Below are 24,137 nucleotides of genomic sequence, written 5' to 3'. Positions count from 1 at the left end.
GATAAAAATGTAACTTGGAATTAGGAAGCCACTTGATTAGACTACAACTTTCTAATAAGGAAATTCCAGGGAATTCTCAAGATTATTTTGGTTTGGATAAGAATCACCTACTCATACTAGTTGGTAGTCCTTAGCCTGTTGAGTACCCACTGTGTACGTAGTCTGTAATATGTATGAAATACTCAGTTAACAGGTAGAGAAGGGAAAAAAAATCAAACTTGTTTACTTCTGGACGTTTCATCCAGCTCTGACATTTTCCCTTTCCAGTTCCTTCATATGTGCAACAATGGACCAGAAAATTTTATCTCTAGCAGCAGAAAAAACAGCAGACAGACTGCAAAAATTTCTTCAAACCCTGAAAGAAGATGATGTGAGTATTAGGAAGGATGTTCTGCCAAAAGCAAATGTCAAGCATGATAACAAATTCGAGGGACATGTTAGAAAAATTAATTCTGCCACTTCATCTATCCCCCACTCTCCTTAGGAGACAAGGATTTATTTGATAACAACTCATAGATACAAAGAAATGGGAGAGAGGAAGAGATATGGACAACTTAAGGGCATTTGTGTACATTTATACCGCTGTATTTGCTTGTTTGTTTGTTTATTGATTGATTGCTGCAACGTGCAGCATGCGGGATCTTAGTTCCCTGACCAGGGATCGAACCGATGTCCCCTGAAGTGGAAGCGTGAAGTCTTAACTGCTGGACCACCAGGGAAATCCCTACAACTGTATAATATTTAAATGACATTTATGCAACCATATAAGCAAGTTAGTACACTTTTTAGTTTTTAGAACAATCCTATTTGAAAGCAATATCCAGACTGTGGTTATTGATGTGAGACATTAGATTTGCCTTTTGATGCTTCATTTATGTTTTTCCCTAAAGAAGATAAGTTCATAAGTAGTAAGATATTTTGAAATTATTAGTAAAAGCGAAAACCAACCAATTTACATTGTGTCTTCACTATAAGTAAGTATATGATTATAAAATGGACAATAATTACCTTCTATCTTAGGCTTTCTAATCTTTCTCTCCTGATATACTTCTCCTTATTCCATTATAAATGATCTCAGCTTATTCAGATCCCTACATGGAAAATAATCCCTCCTTAAAATTAACCTTAAACATTAGTATATATGTATAGACAAATTAAGACTTTGAGTATTATTATTATTTTTAATTTCTTTAATGTTATATCTGTTTATTTTTGGCTGCATTGGGTCTTTGTTGCTGTGCGTGGGCTTTCTTTAGCTGCGGTGAGCGGGGGCTACTCTTTTGTTTTGTTTTGTTCGCGGTACGCGGGCCTCTCACTGTTGTGGCCTCTCCTGTTGCGGAGCACAGGCTCCGGATGCGCAGGCCCAGCGGCCATGGCTCAGGGGCCTAGCCGCTCCGCGGCACGTGGGATCTTCCTGGACCGGGGCACGAGCCTGTGTCCCCTGCATCAGCAGGCGGACTCTCAACCACTGCGCCACCAGGGAAGCCCTGGGGGGCTACTCTTTGTTGCGGTGCATGGGCTTCGCATTGCGGTGGCTTCTCTTGTTGCAGAGCACGGGCTTTAGGCGCGCGGGCTCGGTAGCTGTGGCTCACAGGCTCTAGAGCACAGGCTTAGTAGTTGTGGTGCATGGACTTAGTTGCTCCACAGCATGTGGGATCTTCCCGGACCAGGGATCAAACCCGTGTCCCCTGCATTGGCAGGAGGATTCTTAACCACTGCGCCACCAGGGAAGCCCCGAGTGTTATGTTTTTAAGGAACATTTTATGTGCTAGTTTTTGTGGTCATTGAAGCTAGGTGAATCTTAATCTTTGTTATCTTATGCTAACTGGGAATTGATACAGGGATGTGCTCTGATTTTTTTTCTTTGAAATTATCCAGAAATTGCTTTTTGTGGCACTTTTTTAAGACAGCCTTTGCATGAGTTGAGAGTTGATTCATCCTATAGACAATTTAAAATTTGGTTGAAACCTGCTTTCTATTTATTTATTTACTTAGAGTTTATATTTTACCTGCTTCCAAAAGGAATTTGAGGAGGCTTTAATGTTACACTATAAAATAAGTAAAAAGGACTAGAACAAAACCCATGATAGATGCTATGAATTACTTCTCTGATTCATGCTTATCACAAAAAGAATTCCTATCTTGGTTTTTGTGAGGATGAAATGAGATACTGTATGCATCTAACATCTAATAGACCCTCAATAGGCATCCAGTAGACGCTGAATAAATATTAGAAAAGGTCCTTCAGCTTTTCCTGTTTTAAGTTTCTTCGCCAACATGAACACAGTCCTCTGAACATTTCTGTTTTGTTAACATTACCTTTAAAAGTTTTGTACCTCAAATTGAACACAGGGCTCCACATGTGTTCTACCACTAGAGTAGAGGGGCACTAATATTTCCCTAATTCTTCCATCAATGCAGAGTCAACTTTTTTGCAGCAATATCATATTATTGTCTAATTGCTCTTACAGGCAACTAAAAACCCCAAGTCATTTTTGCATATAGGCTAAATTTCCTTCATCTCTGAACTTCTATAGTTAGTTCTTAGAACCCACATTAAAATTTTTACTTTAAATCTGTTACTTATCTTTTTAGATTAATTTGATTTCACTCCATCAAAATCTTCTTGTTGTATCCTGATTCTGTTGACCATTGTATTAATCATCATTTTATATCCTCTATAAATTTGGTAAGCATTCCAGCAATATATGCATTCAGTCCATTTGATTAAAATGTCCATAGAAGATGTGCTTAAGAGTAAAAAATTATAAAACACATAAGCAAGTCCATGACAAGGAAGACTGACATATCCAGCAGTGGGAAAATTTACATTCAAAGATTTAGAGAGAATAGAGGAATCTAAAAGGGACTGCTAGAATAAAAGTAGAAGTTAATAAAGTGGAGAACAGTAGGTCAAATTAATACATAAAAATCCTGGTTCTTTGAGAAAATAGACAAAACTATTAGCTAATCAAGAAAACAATGGAGTAAGCACAGATATACTAAATAAGAAATGACAAGGGGGAAATAACTATTCATACAGAGAAAAATCTCAAAAAATACTAAGAGACTACTCTGTATATATCTACTACAAATAAATTTGAAAATGTAGATGCAATGGTTAATTTCTTAGGAACATACAGTTTAACTAAATTGACCCAATTTGAGATGGAAAGCTTAACCAGATCAATTTCTATAAAAGAAAAAGTTATCAAGCAATTACTTGACACAAAAATACCAGGCCCAGAAGTTTCATAGGAAACGTCTACCAAATCTTTAGAGATCAGAGGTAAGAGATAGTCCCGATGCCACTAAATTGTTTTAGAGCATATATAATACATAAGGAAAAATGTGCATATATAAGGAAAACTTCCAAATGCTTTTTATAAAGTATAACATTGATACCCCAAACCTGATAAAGATAGCTTGAAGGGGCTTCCGTTGGTCAAATTTGAACATTGAAATAATCAAGTTCAGTTATGAATTTTAAACCACTGAAAAGTACAGAAATTTGTGAGTCCATATTGATAATAAATGATGAGAAGGGCTCTTGCTTACCACAGAGTTAAAAAATCATCATTTGGCAACCATCATGATAAAGATTGGATCAGGCAGGAAGCATCAGTGGATGCTAAATCCAGGAAGAATTTTTTAACTCTTTATTTTGAATTGATTTTAGACTTATGGAAAAGTTTTAAAAATAATAGAGTTTCCATCTATCCCTCTCCCAAATGTTAGTATCTTACATAATAACTTTAGTAAAAATTTAAGAACCAGGAAATTAACATTGGTACAGTGCCGTTAGTGAAACTAAAGACCCTATTTGAACTCTACCTGGTAGTTTTTTCACTGATGTCCCTTTTTTATGTTCCAGAATCCCACTCAGGATCCTACACTGCACTTAATTGTTATTTTTCCCTGATTTTCTGCAATCTGCAACCATTCCTTAGTCTTTCTTTGTCTCTTATGATCTTGATAACCCTGAAGAGTACTGATCCGTTACTTTGCTGAATGTCTGATGTGTCTCATGATTAGACTCAGGACATGCATCCTTGGCAGAAGGACCACAGAAATGGTGCCATGCCCTTTTCACTGTGTGTCATATCATTGAGCTCCTGATGTGAGTGTCATTCCTGGTGACACTGACTTTGAGAACCTGATACCAGAGGTTGCTGCTGGGCTTTTTCATTATACGAGGGGAAAATTAGATGAGGAGCAAGATGCCTGCATGGTCTTAAAGTTTCTTCCTACGAACTGCATACTGGTTGCAAAGGGAGGGGAAAGAAGTAATTACAGGGTGGGAAAATCAGGTAACATATTTGGGTGATCAGACTCATATTACCGGTGAGGGACAGATGGATAGCACATGCCTCCATCTGTGATACTCCAAGAAGGACACAGTATCACCTGTGTTCTGGCCAAGAATGCCTAAACTCAATCTAATCATGAGGAAACATCAGCACAAAATGAGGAATGTTCTGTTTTTTAAAAAATCTGTATTTGGACTGTGCCATTAACTTGGTAGTTCCAGTCTGTCAATTAAAAGAAAATATTTTAAGCCTTCCAAAATAAAAAGGATACTTAATCTTACTTGGTTTACTTCTGCATTTTAAAATGCAGTATAAAGCATAACTGAATAAGGTCAAAAAAGTAAGACCAGAGATCATGTAAGTAGGGGGAGTGGAGGACAGAGGGAGTGGAAGAGAACTAAATTTTGTTAAGTACTTGCTGTGTGCTAGGCCCTGCGCGAGGTCCTCTACCTGTCATCTAATTTAATCCTCATAACAGTCCTTTGAGGTAGGGAATAGACACCCATAACAGATATTAAGTAACTTGAGGTTATAAAGCTAATAAATGGCAAAGCGAGGATTCATACATACCCAGCTCATCTGATTCTGGGTCCCATTTTTTTCTCCTATGCCACATTGCCTTCTGTTGAAACTGAATTTTTTTGAGAAGAGTCGGGGTTTCTCAGTCTTGCCACTGTGTGTATTTTGGACTGGATAATTCTTTGTTGAGGGATGTCGTCCTGTGCATTGTAGGATGTTTAACAGCATCCCTGGCCTGTATCCATTAGGTGACAGCACCCTTCCAGTTATGACAACTAAAAATGTCTCCAGACATTGCCCTGTGTACCCTGCCGGGGGCGGTGCAGATCACCCCTGGTTGAGAACCACTGCTCTAATGGTTATGTCAAAGGCTGTCGGAGGTTCCAGGCAGAGCAATCAGGTACTTCCTTATTATGTATTTAAGAAGGTAGAGATGGACTCCAGTTGGAAAGACCAGGCACGTGTAGAAGAGATAGAATTCACTGTTCTATTAGTTTTGGCCTCTGTGACAGTCCTTTGGATATTACAACCTCACCTTCTCCGTTGTTTTTGCTGGCTGCTGCTTTTTTAATCGCTGAATGTTGGTGTCTCTTTCCATTTTCTCCCTGGATGATCTTACATGTTCTCACTGAGCTCCATTTTGGCATATTCAGTTATCGATTTGACATCTCCACTTGGGTATCTTAAGAGTAACAGTTCTGAGCACCACATCAGATCTGCTGAATCAAAAACTGCAGGTGGGGCTTCCCTGGTGGCGCAGTGGTTGAAAGTCCGCCTGCCGATGCAGGGGACACGGGTTCGTGCCCCGGTCGGGGAAGATCCCACATGGCGTGGAGCGGCTGGGCCTGTGAGCCATGGCCGCTGAGCCTGCACGTCCGGAGCCTGTGCTCCGCAACGGGAGAGGCCACAACAGTGAGAGGCCCGCGTACCGCAAAAAAAAAAAAAAAAAAAAAAAAAAAAAACTGCAGGTGGAGTTCTCTGTCTTAACAATCTGTTTCAACAAGCCCTCTGGATGATTTAGATGCTTGCTTAATCCGAAATTTTCACCATGTCTGTAAATGGTGCCACCATCTACCCAGTTAGTTGCTTAAGCCAGAAATTTGAGTCCTCCTTGATTTCTTCTTTTCCTTCATCACCACACCCATTTCACGTCTAAAGCATGAGGAACTCTGTCTTAGTCCATTCAGGCTGCTATAACAAAATACGGTAGACTGAGTGACTTATAACAACAAACATTTATTTCTCATAGTTCTGGAGACTGGAAGTCCTAGATGATGGTGCCAGTGTGGTCAAGTGAGGGCCCTCTTCTGGGTTGCAGACTTCACATTATACCCTCATATGGTAGAAGCAGCCTGGGGGCTCTGTGGGATCTCTTATAAGAGCACTAATCCCATTCATGGGAGTTCCACCCTCATACCTAATCACCTCCCAAAGGCCCCACCTCCAGGTACCATAACACTGGGTATTAGGATTCTAACACGTGAATTTTGGGGGGGCATAAACATTCAGACCATAGCAAAGTCCTACTGATCAAGCTCTCAAATATATCTTCAGTCTACGGATCTTCCCCAAATTTTGATGGGGTTACATCCCAATAAACCCATTTTAAGTTGAAAATATACTAAGTCGGAAATGCATTTAATACACCTAACCTACCAAACATCCTAGTTTAGCCTAGTCTTACCTTAAACGTGCCAAGAATGCTTACATTAGCCTACAGTTGGGCAAAATCATCTAACACAAAGCCCATTTTACAATAAAGTGTTGAATATCTCATGTAATTTATTGAATACTGTACTGAAAGTGAAAAACAGAATGGTTGCGTGGGTACAGAATGGTGTATCGGTTGTTTATCCTTGTGATCCCGCAGCTGATTGCTAGCCCAGGAAAAGATAAAAATTCGAAAGACAGTATCTACTGAATGCCTATCACTTTTGCCCCATTGTAAAGTTGAAAAATCATAAGTTGAACTGTTATAAGTTCGGGGCCATCTGTACTTTTCTTCATCTTACAAAGTACTACAAACTGAGTACCTTAAACAATAGACAGTTATTTTTAAAGTTATAGGAACTAGAAGTCCAGGATCACGGTGTTGGCATTGTTGGTTCCTGCTGAGGGCTGTGATCATCTGTTCCATGCGTCTTGCCTAGCTTCTGGTGGTTTGCTGACAATCTTTAGCATTCCTTGCCTTGTGTCCCATGGTCTCTGCCTTCACTTTCACATGGCATTCTCGCTGTGTATGTGTCTCTGTCCAAATTTCCCCTTTTTCTGAGGACATTAGTCATACTGGATTAGGGCCTACCCATATGACTTCAGCTTAACTAATTACACCTACAATGACGCTATTTCCAAATAAGATCACATTCTGAGATGCTGGGGATTAGAGCTTAAACATGAATTTTGGAGGGGGACACAGTTCAACTCAGGACATCTCCCCTGCTATTACCTTGCTGTAGGCCACTATCATCTCTCATTTGATCACTGATAACAATCTCCTAACAGATGTCCCTATTTCACTCTTAAACCCTCCTACAACCTATTTTCTGCAAAAGGAATAAGACTGATTTTTTTTTTAAAAAAAAACATCTATCATATCACTCTCCTCTTTTCTCGTTAGTTACTTCTATTGTACTTAGAGAAAATCTAAGCTTCCTATCATGGCCTGCAAGATTCTTATTATCTGGTTCTTGCCCATCTCTCCAAATTCGTCTTGTGCCACTCTTTTCTTACTACTCTTCAGCCAAATTGGTCTTTTTTTTTTTTCAGGCCATCCAATATGCCAAACTCTTTTGCTCCCTCAGGGCCTTTGCACATAACAATACCTTTATCTGAAATGTTCTTCTTTCCTCCCTTTGCATAACTAGCTCTTTCTCATCCTCCAAGTCTCTATAGAAATGTCACCTACCTCAGAGAAGCTTTCTCCCTGACTACTCTAGCTAAAGTTCCTTCCCTTTCCTCAATTATTGTCTCAGTCTTTTGTTTCTTTTACAAATTTTTTTCTGATTTTTTTTTCTTGTCCTTTTCCCTCCTGCTCTACTGTAAACTGAGATTATCATGTTCATCCTTGTATCCCTAATGCCTAGGAAGAAGAACATGTTCAAAGAGTATTTGCTGAATGAATTTATATCCCCAAGAACATAGCTTGATACCTAGTGCTGATTAAATACTTAATAAACGTTTGTAGAATGAAAGTATGAATAAATTTCAGTCTTGACAGCCCAACATCATGTTAAGATCTACCCTGCTATATGTAAATAAATATGTTATTTGTGATTCCTGGAGTCTCTGAAGGATATGAACTTGACAGATGTGTGTTTTTCATACCGGAAGTTTAGGTCATTCAGGTAGGGAAATTGTTGCCAGGGACTTGTAGCTTTTTCTTTTCTTTGCAGCTGGCTAATCTCCTTCAGAATCAGTCAGTGAAAGGAAAAGCTGCTGGAGCACTCCTGAGAGCCATCTTCAAAGGTAATAATAATGCCACTTCTATCTCTCTGGATTCATTGGTATATTTGTTTACTTTGGGCACATACTGCTACTTTTCTTACTGTTTGAAGCCCCACTGAGACTTTTCTGTTTTGGGGATTTTACAGAATCAACTAAAGCAGCAGTCTCCTGTCTTATGGACTTAAATAATTTTGCTAAAGGGGGTTGAAGTGGCTACCTGAGATTGTATTGCTGGTTTTGGAGCCTGTAAAGGATGCACGTCATAAAATCCGCTTTGATTTATTTGTGCTTTTAAAATTGTGGAGAAGAGGACTTCCCTGGTGGTCCAGTGGTTAAGGCTCCGTGCTTCCACTGCAGGGGGCACGGATTCTATCTCTGGTCGGGGAAGTTCTGCATGCCCTGCGGTGCAGCCAAAAAAAAAAATTGTGGAGAAGAGAGCAGCAATGTTTAATAGTTAATCTGTGCTTAACAAAAGAGGCTAGGGTGCTCTGAGTTTTAATGAAATGGAGTATCTTAGGTGACTTATGTAGAGATTCTTAATTCCCAGTGGGGCATATTTTTATTCCATATCTTGAACAAGGGCTGGTTCTACATTGTTGCTGGTTGTGACTCATAGTTGTTTTATAAATTGTAGTAGAATAAAATTCTACAAGCAAAAATTAAAAGTCGCTTTACACTCTTAGCAGGTTATTTTAACTTGGTTTATTTTTCTTACCCCCTCAAGTAAATTGTGTCTCTCCTTGCAAGGATTCAAAAACACATCTTCCTATGCATGAAAAAAAATTTTTTTTTACATCTTCATTGGAGTATAATTGCTTTACAATGGTGTGTTAGTTTCTGCTTTATAACAAAGTGAATCAGTTATACATATACATATGTTCCCATATCTCTTCCCTCTTGCGTTTCCCTCCCTCCCACCCTCCCTATCCCACCCCTCTAGATGGTCACAAAGCACCGAGCTGATCTCCCTGTGCTATACGGCCGCTTCCCACTAGCTATCTATCTTACGTTTGGAAGTGTATATATGTCCATGCCACTCTCTCACTTTGTCACAGCTTACCCTTCCCCCTCCCCATATCCTCAAGTCCATTCTCTAGTAGGTCTGTGTCTTTATTCCCGTGTTACCCCTAGGTTCTTCATGACTTTTTTTTCCCTTAGATTCCATATATATGTGTTAGCATACGGTATTTGTCTTTCTCTTTCTGACTTACTTCACTCTGTATGACAGACTCTGGGTCCATCCACCTCACTACAAATAGCTCAATTTCATTTCTTTTTATGGCTGAGTAATATTCCATTGTATATATGTGCCACATCTTCTTTATCCATTCATCCGATGATGGACACTTAGGTTGCTTCCATGTCCTGGCTATTGTAAATAGAGCTGCAATGAACATTTTGGTACATGACTCTTCTTGAATTATGGTTTTCTCAGGGTATATGCCCAGTAGTGGGATTGCTGGGTCATATGGTAGTTCTATTTGTAGTTTTTTAAGGAACCTCCATACTGTTCTCCATAGTGGCTATACTAATTCACATTCCTACCAGCAGTGCAAGAGTGTTCCCTTTTCTCCACACCCTCTCCAGCATTTATTGTTTGTAGATTTTTTGATGATGGCCATTCTGACCAGTGTGAGGTGGTATCTCATTGTAGTTTTGATTTGCATTTCTCTAATGATTAATGATGTTGAGCATTCTTTCATGTGTTTGTTGGCAATCTCTATATCTTCTTTGGAGAAATGTCTATTTAGGTCTTCTGCCCATTTTTGGATTGGGTTGTTTGTCTTTTTGTTATTGAGCTGCAGGAGCTGCTTATAAATTTTGGAGATTAACCCTTTGTCAGTTGCTTCATTTGCAAATATTTTCTCCCATTCTGAGGGTTGTCTTTTGGTCTTGTTTATGGTTTCCTTTGCTGTGCAAAAGCTTTTAAGTTTCATTAGGCCCCATTTGTTTATTTTTGTTTTTATTTCCATTTCTGTAGGAGGTAAAAATTTTTTTAATTGATTAAAAATTGGAAACTTGCTAAATGACTGTTTTGTAGAAATATCAGAGAAAAGGAAATAATGAAAGATCAAAAGCAGCTGTCTATACATGCTAAGTGACAGTAATAAGAATAAGTGGAAGAAATAAGAGTAATTTCTTTCTTGGGTAGACATACCTGGAACAGATTATCATGGCTCCCACTTCTGTAAATAACCTTATTTTTACCTTATTTAAAAACTTAGATTTGGCAATCCTAGTTTAAAAGTAGCATGAATTACCAAGTATATATGGACACTACCTCATAACCATTTTAATCCTGTTAAATCAATGGTGTAAACCAATAGTTAGCTAATGATGACATTTTAGAAAATTGAGATATCCACATACTAAAAAATTCACCCTTTTAAAGTGTACATTTTTTGTTGAGATATAATTGACATCGTACAATTCACCACTTAAAATAATGCATTTCAGTGGCTTTTAGTATATTCACAGAGTTGCACACCTATCACCACAGTTTTCAAGTATTTTTATTACCCCTAAAAGAAACTTTACATACCTTAGCTGTTGCTTCCCTAAACTTCTGATCCATGCCAGCCCTAAGAAACCACTCATCTACTTTCTGTCTATAGGTTTGCCTATTCTGGATATTTCATATAAGTGCAATCATACAATATGTGGTCCTTTGTGACTGGCTTTCACTTACCATAAGGTTACTAAGATTCATCCATGTTGTAGCCTGTATCAGTATTTCATTCCTTTTTATTGGTGAATAATATTCCATATGAATATATCATACTTGTCCATTCATGAGTTGGTGGACAATTAGGTTGTCTACACTTTTTAGCAATTAGGAATACTGCTACAAGTTTTTGTGTAGACATATTTTCATTTCATTTCATTTTCATTTCTCTTTAGTAAATAAGAGTAGAATTGCTGGATCATATGGTAACTCCATGCTTAACTGTTTTCCAAACTGTTTTCCAAAGCTGCTACATCATTTTACATTCCCACCAGTACTGAAATAAGGATGCCCATTTCCCACATCCTCTGTCAACACTTGTTATTGTCTTTTTCATTCTTGCCATTCTAGTGAGTGTGAAGTGGTATCTCACTGTGGGTTTGATGTTCATTTCCCTGATGGCTAATGATGTTGCATATCTTTTCTTGTACTTACTGGCCATTTGTATATCTTCTTTGGAGAAATGTCTATTCAAATCCTTTGACCTTTTAAAAATAGGGTTGTCTTTTTATTAATGAGTTCTAATATTTCTTTAAATATTCTGGATACAAGTCCCTTATTAGATATATGATTCACAAAATTTTTCTCCCATTCTGGTTGTCTTTGCACTTTTTTGATGGTATCCTTTGATGCACAAAATTTTAAATTTTGATGCCTACTTAATTTTTTTGTAACTTGCGCTTTTAGTTTTATATCTAAGAAGTCATTGCTTAATCCAAAGTCACAAAGATTTATACCTCTGTTTTCTTTTCAGAGTTTTATAGCTTTAGCTTTTTAATTTAGATTTTTGATCCATTTTGAGTTAATTTTTGTATATGGTGTGAGGTAGGAGTCCAGCTTCATCTTTCCCCATTTTCAGTAGCACCCTTATTGAAAATCAATTGCCCATAAATGTGACGGTTTGTTTTTGGACTCACAGTTGTATTCCCTTGATCTTTGTGTCTCTCCTTATGTCAGTACCATACTGTCCTGATTAGAATAGCTTTGTAGTAAGCTTTAAAATTGGGAAGTGTGAGTCCTCTAACTTTTTTTTTTTTTTTCCAGATTAGTTTGGATATTCTGGGTTCCTTGAGTTTCCATATGACAAGATTAGCTTGTCAATTTCTGCAAAAATGGAAGCTGGGGTTTTGGTAGTGATTTTGTTGAATCTATATATGAATTTGAAAAGTATTGCTATCTTAATATGTCTTCCATTAATGAACATGGAATATCTTTCCATTTACTTAGGTTCTCTTTCATTTCTTTCAACAGTATTTTGTACTTTTCAGAGTACAAGTCTTACACTACTTTTATTAATTTATTCCTGAGTATTTTATTCTTTTTGGTGTGATTGTAAATGGGATTGTTTTCTTAATTTAATGTTCTCAGTGTTCATTGCTAGTGTATAGAAATGCAATAGACTTTTGTATATTGATCTCATATCTTGTTACCTTCCTGTACTTGTTTATTAGCTCTAGTAGTTTCTTCTTTGTGGATTCCTTATAAACAAGATTATGTCGTCTGTGAATAGATACAGCTTTATTTCTATTTCAATCTAGATGCCTTTTGTTATTTTTCTTACCTAATTACCCCAGTTGGAACCTCCAGTAGAATAGAATTGGTGAGAGTAAACATCCTTCTCTTGTTCCTGATCTCAGGGAAATCTTTCAATTTTTTATTATTGAGTGTGATGTTAGCTGTGGGTTTTTCATGGATGCCCTTTATCAGGTTAAGGAAGTTCCCTTCTATTCTTAGTTTGTTGAATGTTTTTTATCATGAAAGGGTATTGGAATTTTCAAATGCTTTTTCTGTGTCTACTGAGGTGATCATGTGGTTTTTATCTTTTACTCTATTTCTATGGTATATTACATTGATTTTCATACATTGAACCACTCTTGTATTCTTGGGTTAAATCCAATTTGGTTATAGAGTATAATCCTTTTTAAAATGTTGCTGGATTCAGTTTGCTAGTATTTTGTTGAGGATTTTTGCGTCTGTAGTCACAAGGGATACTGTTCATAGTTTTCTTAGGATGTCTTTGGTTTAGGTATGAAGATAATAGTGGCCTTGTAGAATGAGTTGGGAAATGTTTCCTCCTCTTCTTTTTTTTGGAAGAGTTTGTGAAGGGTTGCAGTTAATTCTTTATACATTTCGTGAATTCACCAGGGAAGCCATCTGGTTCTGGGCTTTTCTTTGTAGAAGAGTTTTGATTGCTAATTCAGTCTCTTTATTTATATGTCTGTTGTGGTTTTTCTATTATCTTTTTTAGTCAGTTTTGATACTTTGTGTCTTTATAACAATTTATCTGTTTCATATAAGTTTTGTAATTTATTGGTATACAGTTATTCATTGTATTACCTTATTCTTATTATTTCTGTAAGATTGGTAGTAATGCCCCTCTTTCATTCCTGATTTTAGTAATTTGATTCTTCTCCCTTTTTTTCTTGGTCAGTCTGAAGAGTTTTCAATTTTGTTGATCTTTTCAAAGAATAAGCTTTGGTTTTCTTGATTTTTCTCTATTCTTCTATTCTCTGTTTCATTTATGTCTGATTTTACTTTTATATTCTTTTCACTTGCTTTGAGTTTAGTTTCCTCTTTTTATAATTTCTTATGGTGGAAGATTGGGTTATTGATTTGAGATCTTTCTTCTTTTTTAATATAGGTATTTACAACTATAGATTTCGTTCTAAGCACTACTTTAGCTGTATCCAATAGCTTTTGGAATGTTGTGTTTTTGTTTTCATTCATCTCAAGGTATTTTTCTAATTTCTCTGTGCTTTCTTCTTTGACCCATTGGTATTTAAGATTATGTTAATTTCCACATATTTGTGAATTTTCCAGATTTCCTTCTGTTATTGATTTCTAGTTTCATTCCACTGTGGTCACAGAACATAAATGATATGATTATAATCCTTTTAAATTTATTGAGAATTTTTTTATGGCCTAATGGTGGTTTATCCTGGAGAATGCTCCATGTGTACTTGTGAAGAATGTGTCTTCTGTTGTTGTGTGTAGTGTTCTATATAGATGTTTGTTAGATCTGGTGTTTTCAAGTCTATTTCCTTGTTGATCTTCTAATTGTTGTTCTATTGATTATTGTTGAATTGTCTATTTCACCCTTCAGTTCTGTTAGTTTTTGCTTTGTGTATTTTGGAACTCTTTTGTTAGGTGCTTATATGTTTATAATTGTTATGCCTTGATTCTTTTATCATTATAAAATGCCCTTTTTTGTCTTTAATAGTAATTTTTGTCTTGAAGTCTACTTTTTTCTGTTATTTTTAGAGCTACTTCAGCCCTCTTTGGTTACTGTTTTCATGGTATATCTTTTCTAAACAATTTGTATCTTTGAATCTAAATTGTGTCTCTGATTGACAGCACATAATTGGATTTTTAAAAATCTGTTCTGCCAATTTTTGCCCTTTTTTAAATAAATCTATTTATTTTATTTATTTTTGGCTGCATTGAGTCTTTGTTGCTGTGCACAGGCTTTCTCTAATTGCAGTGAGCAGGGGCTACTCCTCGTTTTGTGCGGGTTTCTCACTGTGGTGGCTTCTTTTGTTGTGGAGCATGGGCCTTAGGCGCACGGGCTTCAGTAGTTGTGGCTTGCGGGCTTAGTTGCTCTGCAGCATGTGGGATCTTCCTGGACCAGGGATTGAACCCATGTTCCCTGCACTGGCAAGCAGATTCTTAACCACTGCTCCACCAGAGAAGTCCCAATCTTTGCCTTTTGATTGGAGTATCTAATCCCTTTACATTTGCCATAATTGCTAAAAGAGTAGGATTTTTTTTTTTTTTTTTTTTTTTTTTTTTTTTCCTTATTTATTTTCATTTTGGATGATCTGTCCATTGGTGAAAGTGGGGTGTTAAAGTCCCCTACTATGATTGTGTTACTGTCGATTTCTCCTTTTATGGCTGTTAGTGTTTGCCTTATGTATTGAGGTGCTCCTATGTTGGGTGCATAAATATTTACAATTGTTATATCTTCTTCTTGGATCGATCCCTTGATCATTATGTAGTGTCCTTCTTTGTCTCTTCTAGTAGTCTTTATTTTAAAGTCTATTTTGTCTGATATGAGAATTGCTACTCCAGCTTTCTTTTGGTTTCCATTTGCATGGAATATCTTTTTCCATCCCCTTACTTTCAGTCTGTATGTGTCTCTAGGTCTGAAGTGGGTCTCTTGTAGACAGCATATATATGGGTCTTGTTTTTGTATCCATTCAGCCAATCTGTGTCTTTTGGTGGGAGCGTTTAGTCCATTTACATTTAAGGTAATTATCGATATGTATGTTCCTATTCCCATTTTCTTAATTGTTTTGGGTTCGTTATTGTAGGTCTTTTCCTTCTGTTGTGTTTCTTGCCTAGAGAAGTTCCTTTAGCATTTGTTGTAAAGCTGGTTTGGTGGTGCTGAACTCTCTCAGCTTTTGCTTGTCTGTAAAGGTTTTAATTTCTCCATCAAATCTGAATGAGATCCTTGCTGGGTAGAGTAATCTTGGTTGCAGGTTTCTCTCCTTCATCACTTTAATTATGTCCTGCCACTCCCTTCTGGCTTGTAGAGTTTCTGCTGAGAGATCAGCTGTTATCCTGATGGGGATTCCCTTGTGTGTTATTTGTTGTTTTTGCCTTGCTGCTTTTAATATGATTTCTTTGTGTTTAATTTTTGACAGTTTGATTAATATGTGTCTTGGCGTATTTCTCCTTGGATTTATTCTGTATGGGACTCTCTGTGCTTCTTGGACTTGATTAACTATTTCCTTTCCCATATTAGGGAAGTTTTCAACTATAATCTCTTCAAATATTTTCTCAGTCCCTTTCTTTTTCTCTTCTTCTTCTGGAACCCCTATAATTCGAATGTTGGTGCGTTTAATGTTGTCCCATAGGTCTCTGAGACTGTCCTCTGTTCTTTTCATTCTTTTCTCTTTATTTTGCTCTGCATTAGTTATTTCCACTATTTTATCTTCCACCTCACTTATCCGTTCTTCTGCCTCAGTTATTCTGCTATTGATCCCATCTAGAGTATTTTTCATTTCATTTATTGTGTTTTTAATCGATGCTTGATTCATCTTTAGTTCTACTAGGTCCTTGTTAACTGTTTCTTGCATTTTGTCTATTCTATTTCCAAGATTTTGGATCATCTTTACTATCATTATTCTGAATTCTTTTTCAGATAGACTGCCTATTACCTCTTCATTTGTTAGGTCTGGTGGGTTTTTATCTTGCTCCTTCTCCTGCTGTGTGTTTTTCTGTCTTCTCATTTTGCTTATGTTACTGTGTTTGGGGTCTCCTTTTTGCCGGCTGCAGGTTCGTAGTTCCTGTTGTTTTTGGTGTCTGTCCCCAGTGGCTAAGGTTGGTTTAGTGGGTTGTGTAGGTTTCCTGGTCGAGGGGACTAGTGCCTGTGTTCTGGTGGATGAGGCTGGATCTTGTCTTTCTGGTGGGCAGGTCCACGTCTGGTGGTGTGTTTTGGGGTGTCTGCAGACTTTTTATGATTTTAGGCCACCTCTCTGCTAATGGGTGGCATTGTGTTCCTGTCTTGCTAGTTGTTTGGCATAGGGTGTCCAGCACTGTAGCTTGCTGGTCGTTGAGTGAAGCTGGGTGCTGGTGTTGAGATGGAGATCTCTGGAAGATTTTCGCCGTTTGATATTATGTGGAGCTGGGAGGTCTCTTGTGGACCAGTGTCCTGAAGTTGGCTCTCCCACCTCAGAGGCACAGTACTGACTCCTGGCTCCTCAATTTGGGATGATTTGTTGTCTATTCATGTATTCCACAGATGCAGGGTACATCAAGTTGATTGTGGAGCTTTAATCCGCTGCTTCTGAGGCTGCTGGGAGAGGTTTCCCTTTCTCTTCTTTGTTCTCACAGCTCCCGGGTCTCAGCTTTGGATTTGGCCCCGCCTCTGCGTGTAGGTCGCCGGAGGGCGTCTGTTCTTCGCTCAGACAGGAAAGGGTTAAAGGAGCAGCCTCTTCGGGAACTCTGGCTCACTCAGGCCGGGCGGGAGGGAGGGGCACGGAGTGCGGGGCGAGCCTGCAGCGGCAGAGGTCGGCGTGACGTTGCACCAGCCCGAGGCGCGCCGTGCGTTCTCCCAGGGAAGCCGCCCCTGGATCCCGGGACCCCGGCAGTGGCGGGCTGCTCAGGCTCCCGGAAGGGCGGTGTGGACAGTGACCTGCGCTCGCACACGGGCTTCTTGGCGGCGGCAGCAGCAGCCCCAGCGTCCCACGCCCGTCACTGGGCTCCGCGCTTTCAGTCGCGACTCGCGCCCGTCTGTGGAGCCCCTTTAAGCAGCGCTCTTAATCCCCTCTCCTCGCGCAGCAGGAAACCAAGAGGGAAGAAAAAGTCTCTTGCCTCTTCGGCAGCTCCAGAGTTCTCCCGGACTCCCTTCCGGCTAGCTGTGGCACATTAGCCCCCCTCAGGCTGAGTTCTCGCCGCCAGCCCCAGTCCTCTCCCTGCGCTCTGACCGAAGCCCAAGCCTCAGCTTCCAGCGCCGCCCGCCCCGGCGGGCGAGCAGACAAGCCTCTCGGGCTGGTGAGTGCCGCTCGGCACCGATCCTCTGTGCGGGAATCTCTCCGCTTTGCCCTACCCAGGTGTGTGGGGAGTTTCTTGCCTCTTGGGAGGTCTGGGGTCTTCTGCCAGCGCTCAGTAGGTGTTCTGTAGGAGTTGTTCCACGCGTAGCTGCATTTCTGGTGTATCCGTGAGGAGGAAGGTGATCTCCGCGTCTTACTCTTCCGCCATCTTACCCGGAAGTCCTCAAGAGTAGGATTGATATCCGCCGTTTTGCTGTTTGTTTTCTTTACGTCGTGTCTTTTTGTTCCTCTGTTACTACCTTACGTGTTATATGTTAAGTAGGTGTTTTCTAGTGTACCATTTTAATTCCTTTGTAATCTTTTTCACTAGTTTTTTCAGTTACCTTCTTAGTGCTTGCCTTGGCAATTAGAACTGACATCTTAACACATTATTGACCAGAGACTTATCAATACATTTTTAGAGAGTGCTACAATTAACATCACCATGAGAAGTTGTTAGAGCTTGACATTGATCAAGGGTTCATTATACAACCTATGATTGTCATTATCATTCACATTTTGTTCCGTTTGGTTTTTGCTTCAATCTTGTGTATATTATAAATGTAAAATTTTCAAAAATGACACATCATGAAATTTTGAGTGAAAAAGTTTTTGGTGAATTTTATGCAGATACTTTGTCTGATTGTCCAAGTGACATATATACTAGTGTCTCAGAAGATGATAGTTCTTCAGAATATAATTCTGATTCAGACGATGTGAATATTAGACCAACAAAAAGACAAAAAACCTTAGTGATTGAGTCTGATACAGAAAGTGAAAATGAAATTCATGGTGCAGGATAATGCTCCTTTGCTTCTACAGAAGAGTGGCTTGAAGACAACATTTTACAAAAATTAGAAGACTTTACAGGTGTGTCAGATCTAAGTATTGAATGTAATAACCCACAAAGTGTTAGTGAAATAACAGAATTAATTTTTTGGCTGGCCAAAATAAAAATCGCTGGCCACAGGCATTAGTTTCTGCAAAAATTCCCCTGGGCAATAATGAGTTAATTTATAACAATCTAGTTTAGATTAATACCAGCTTAGATTTAATAGTTATAAAACTTTGCTCTACCTATAGCTTTATTCTCCCCCTTCCTCCTTTGTGCTATTATTGTCCTATAAATTACATCTTTACACATTTATTCCCACCAATGCAGATTTATAATTGTTGTTTTATGCAGGTGTCTTATAAATCAGATAGAAAAAATAATTACAAAGTACATTTATACTGTCTTTCATATTTTCCTATGTAGTTACCTTTACTGATGTTCTCTATTTCATGTGGATTCAATTTACTGTCTGGTGTCCTTTCATTCCAGCCTGAAAGACTCCCTTTAGCATTAGGGCAGGTCTTCTGGCAGCAAATTCTCTTTTGTTTATCTGGGAATGTCTTAATTTCTCCATTTTGGAGGGATAGTTTTTCTGGCTATAGAGTTCTTGGTTGACAGTTTTGGAGGGATAGTTTTTCTGGCTGTTGAGTTCTTTCAGTACTTTGACTATGTTATCCCATTTCCTTCTGCCCTTCAATGATTTTTGTAAATGAGAAATCAGCTGTTAATCGTATTGAGTACTCCTTTTACCAGATGAGTTGCTTCTCTCTTGTTGCTTTCAATATTTTCTTCTTGTCTTTAACTTTTTTATTTAACTGTACAGTTCAGCGGCACTAAATGCAATAATTGCTCTATCTAGAACTTCCAGTATTATGTTGAATAGAAGTGGCAAAAGTGGGCATCCTTGTATTTTTCCTATCTTATGGAAAAGTTTTCAATCTTCCCTTATTGAGTATGATGTTAAGTGTGGGTTTTTCACATATGGTTTTTTTTATGATGAGGCATCTTTGATTTTGATAGTTTGCGATGGTGTGTCTAAATGTGGATCTCTTGGGTTTATCCTGTTTGGAGTTCTTTGAGCTTCTTGAATGTGGGTTTTGTTTGTTTGTTTGCTTTGTGTTTTTGGCTGCACTGTGTAGCTTGTGTGATATCGACCAGGGATTGAACCTGGGCCCTCGGCAGTGAAGGCACAGAGTCCTAACCTCTGGACTGCCAGGGAATTCACTGAATGTGTAGATTAGCGTTCTCATTAAAATTGGGAAGTTTTTGGCCATTACTTCTTTTTTCTCCTTTCTCTCTTTCCTTTCCTTCTGGGACTTTCATTATGTCTATGTTGGTATTCATGACGGGATCCCACAGGTCTCTGAAGCTCTGATCATTTTTCTTCTTTTTCCTTCTGTCCCTGAGACTGGATAATCTCAATTGCTCTATCTTCAAGTTCTCTGATTCTTTCTTCTACCAGATCAGATCTCCTGTTGAGCCCCTCTAGTGGGTTCTTCAGTTCAATTATTGTACTTTTTAATTCCAGAATTTTTATTTGGTTCTTTTTTGTAATTTCTATCTCTTTATTGATATTCTCTATTTGGTGAGACATCATTTTTATATTTTCCTTTAGTTCTTTAGACATGGTTTCCTTTTGTTCTTTTTTTTTTTTTTTTTTTTTGTGGTACGCGGGCCTCTCACTGTTGTGGCCTCTCCCGTTGTGGAGCACAGGCTCCGGACGCGCAGGCTCAGCGGCCACGGTTCGCGGGCCCAGCCGCTCCACGGCATGTGGGATCTTCCCGGACCAGGGCACGAACCCGTGTCCCCTGCGTCAGCAGGCAGACTCTCAACCACTGCGCCACCTGGGAAGCCCTCCTTTAGTTCTTTGAACATATTTAGAATAGCTGATTTCAGTCTTTGTCTAGTAAATCTAATATCTGGGCGCTCTCAGGGACGGTTTCTATTGATTCCATTTTTTCCTGTGTATGGACCATACTCTTGTTTCCCTGTATGTTTTTTATTTTTTGTTGCTGAAAACTGGACATTTTAAATGATATTTTGTGGGAATTCTGGAAATCAGATACCACCCCCCTCCCCCAGATCTGTTGTTGCTTTTTTTTTTAATAGTTGTTCTTCTGAACTAATTTTGTAAAATATGTATTGTTTGTTGTGTATGGGCACTGTTCTGTGTGGCTACTGAAGTCTCTGTTTGGTTAGCTTTGTGGTCAGCTGATGATTTGGCAAAGATTTCCTTTAAAATGCCTGGAACCAGTGAGTTTCCCAGCCTTTGCTGAGGGACCCTGTGCATGTCAGGTGCACACCTTCAGTTCTCAGGTAGCTTATAAGTCCTCCTTAGCCCTTCTGCTTGTGCAGAGCCTCAGGATCATCCAGAGGTGAGAGATTAGGGTCCTCTTGGGTGTTGCCTGGCCATACACACAGCCCTTTCCATATGCACAACCCTAAATATTTTCATGGCCTCCTAGGTTCCCAGGAATATGTCAGAATGTTTCAAAGTCCCCTATGCACCTTTCTCCAGACTTATATTTTAAGTTCTTTGGTCAGCTTGTTGCATGCCCAACTGTTATTGCTCTCCAGGCAGCTGAAAAAGTATATCCAGGCAGCTGAAAAAGTAATCACTTGCAACTGGTTTAGACAAATGCCCCTGGTAAAAGATTGCACTGGGCGCGTTCTAAGTCAGGCCAAGTTAAGACAGGTCTTGCGAGTGAAAGTTTCTAGGGAATAGCCAGACAGGTCAAATAATGACAGCCCTGAGAATTGGGCTTTGGTGGAGCTCCAGTCATATTCTGTCCCCTCCAGAGGCTGCTAGACTGATGGCTTGTACCATGAGTGTGAACTATTGGTTTTAAAGACTGCTGGACTGGTGGGGGTAGGGGTTAGGAGGTGGAATGAGGGCATGTTGAAACACAACAGAGCTTGCTATTCTCACTTAGATTCAGCTGTTTATCTTAAATAAACTCTCCCTGGATTGTTGCAAGTCTGGTTAATTTCCAGAATTCTGAACAAGTTGGTTTTCACTATTTTTGTTAGTGTTCTAGTTGCTTTTATGGAGGAGAGCATTTTCCAAGGTCTTTATTACTCTACATTCCTACTGACATCAATCAGTGATGATGTTTTGAAGTGAAGTATGTTAAAGGCACTTAATTTGGGTTACTGGATCCCAGAAAAGCTCTAAAGTATATTAGAAGGTGTTCCTTCTTCTGCACTATAAAATTATTTTTAAAATTAATGACATGGGTGGAAGTAGAAAAGGTAATGTTTCAGTTTTTTGTCTAAATTAAATACTTTTTCAAAGCTCCTAAATATTGCTGTTCTAAACACCATAGTAATAAGTAGTTTGATAATTCTGTTTCTATATTCAACTACAAAGCTGTTTGTTTTTCCTGTTTACCCTTCAACCTTGTAAGAATTCTCCCTTTTTTCTTTCTTTGTTTCTGTACCACCTGTTTAAAACAACAAGGTTTCCCCTGTTCTGAGGAAGCTGGAGCTCTTAGGAGACTTAAGATATACAGTTGTTGTGTCCAATTGTTGGAATCAGGGGATTTACAGAAAGAAGTAGCATCTGAAATCATAGGATTACTAATGCTGGAGGTGAGATGGAAAACAAAAACTTTTTTGGTTTTGGGTGGATTTTGGGGGTTTGTAATTTGTTGAGGGAGGGAAAACTTAAGTGTTCCCAACCTACCATAGCTCCTATTTATGAATGAGAACTACTGTTATAAAACAAAATAGTTGATGGATGAGCCATAAACCATTTAGATGTTTACATTACATTTCTGGTATCATGGACATGTATCTCTTTGAAGAGTTGGCGTATTTGAAAACATCAGGGAGCTGGTGGAAGATCCTGATCTATGAAATCCTTTACAATTATAAGTTTATACCAGAGCAGAATGATTCCCTGAATCACTTAAAGGACCAGTTCTAGGTTTCAATGCCAGTTCTGTTAATTCAGCAAAAGAGTATTTCTTAGAAAGAGATATCAAACATTTAGATTTCTGCTTAACATTTTTTTAATCCCATGAACTTTTAGGTTCACAATTTTCCAGGAGCATTATTGGTTGAATTAGCCAATGAGTTTGTTGATGCTGTCAAAGAGGGCAACCTAACGAATGGAAAATCTTTGGAGCTATTACCCATCATTTTCACTGCCCTTGCTACCAAGAAGGAAAATCTAGCTTATGGAAAAGGTAATTTTCTTCCAATCTTAGTGGCTTTTACTCTCTTCACTGAATTAAATTTATTCCTCTGTGTATTTTGCATTTCTAGGTGAACTAAGTGGGGAAGAATGTAAGAAGCAGTTGATTAACACCCTCTGTTCTGGCAGGTGAGTCTTTCTTATTAATATGTAGAACTTTCTCAGGACTACAAGTGACCAAAAAAAGAATTATCATTTATTTTAGGAATTTATACCTCTCAAGTTTTTGGTCCATTTTGGTTTATGGTCTACCACTATAAAACCATTTAGTCTGTGATGAATTTTTTTTTTTTTTTTTTTTTTTTTTGCGGTAGGCGGGCCTCTCACTGTTGTGGCCTCTCCCCTTGCGGAGCACAGGCTCCGGAGCACAGGCTCAGTGGCCATGGCTCACGGGCCCAGCCGCTCCTGCGGCATGTGGGATCTTCCCAGACGGGGGCACGAACCCGTGTCCCCTGCATCGGCAGGCGGACTCTCAACCACTGCGCCACCAGGGAAGCCCTGTGATGAATTTTTGAGAGAGATTATTTACTCTATTCTCTGTTCTAAGACTATACATATAGTTTCTACTTACTTGACTCTCCATCTTAACACAGCAGTTTATCCCTATAGCAGTATTTGGAGTCCCAAGGTCCTTAAGGCTGGAAGTCACCCTACCACTATCTTTTATATTTTTTTGAGGGAGTGAGATGTATAAGTGATGTTTGTATCTTTAAACTAGAAATATGAGAATCTACTCTAAGGATAAATTGCAACATATAAGAAAATTTTCATACATGAACATTTCAACACAGAAATTTGTGACCAACTTAAGCATACAATAATAGAGATATGTAAGTTATGGTATGTAAGCTATGTATCAATAAGTTAAGGTAGAGCCATTCCATGTAACTTATACCCATTAAAAATGAAGTATATAAAGACATACATCAAAGATGAAAAATTCTTTATATATATATATATATATCTGTGTGTGTGTATATTTATAGTAAGAAATCCTTAATATATATATATATATATTTTTTAAGTAATTATTTTTGGCTACATTGGGTCTTTGTTGCTGTGCGTGGGCTTTCTCTAGTTGCGGTAAGCAGGGGCTACTCTTTGTTGCGGTGTGTGGGCTTCTCATTGCGGTGGCTTCTCTTGTTGCGGAGCAAGGGCTCTAGGCACACAGGCTTCAGTAGTTGTGGCTCGCGGGCTCTAGAGCACAGGCTCAGGAGTTGTGGTGCACGGACTTAGTTGCTCTGCAGCATGTGGGATCTTCCCGGACCAGGGCTCGAACCCGTGTCCCCTGCATTGGCGGGCGGTTTCCTAACCTCTGTGCCACCAGGGAAGTCCCTTACAGAAATAATTTTAGGCATGAATCAGCACATGTATATTTATCCATTTACTTGTTTGTTTTTAATTACACAAAAGAGTTTATTCATTACATTGTAATATACCTTTCATTTTTCATTTAACACATCTGTTCATGTCAGCATATACCACTTTACATCATTCTTTTTAATAGTTCCATAGTATTCTGTTATAATATTTGGCTAGTGTCCAATTGTTAAATTATTTGGTTTTTGCCGAT

The 24,137-nt window shown here is 38.7% G+C and overlaps 1 protein-coding gene across 2 annotated transcripts in view; it reads left to right on the top strand.

Annotated features, from left to right (window-relative positions):
* Positions 1 to 283: 283 nt before the first annotated feature.
* The window catches only part of FANCI (FA complementation group I), a gene marked incomplete at its 5' end in the record, with an annotated part of 80,494 nt that continues 56,640 nt past the window's right edge, over positions 284 to 24,137 (top strand). The window contains 5 exons of one of the 2 annotated variants that reach the window (XM_079698773.1): positions 284 to 370; positions 8,222 to 8,294; positions 21,827 to 21,957; positions 22,400 to 22,556; positions 22,636 to 22,693. In XM_079698773.1, the coding sequence (XP_079554899.1) occupies positions 287 to 370; positions 8,222 to 8,294; positions 21,827 to 21,957; positions 22,400 to 22,556; positions 22,636 to 22,693 (503 nt within the window). The remainder of the gene's footprint in view (positions 371 to 8,221; positions 8,295 to 21,826; positions 21,958 to 22,399; positions 22,557 to 22,635; positions 22,694 to 24,137) is intronic. The other variant, XM_079698772.1, reaches the window with a different exon arrangement.

The sequence above is a fragment of the Hyperoodon ampullatus genome (assembly GCF_949752795.1).
Source record: "Hyperoodon ampullatus genome assembly, chromosome: 3".
Classification (NCBI taxonomy): Eukaryota; Metazoa; Chordata; class Mammalia; order Artiodactyla; family Ziphiidae; genus Hyperoodon; species Hyperoodon ampullatus.
The sequence above is the reverse complement of the archived record's forward strand: the minus strand, read 5'-3'. Positions and strand labels throughout refer to the sequence as shown.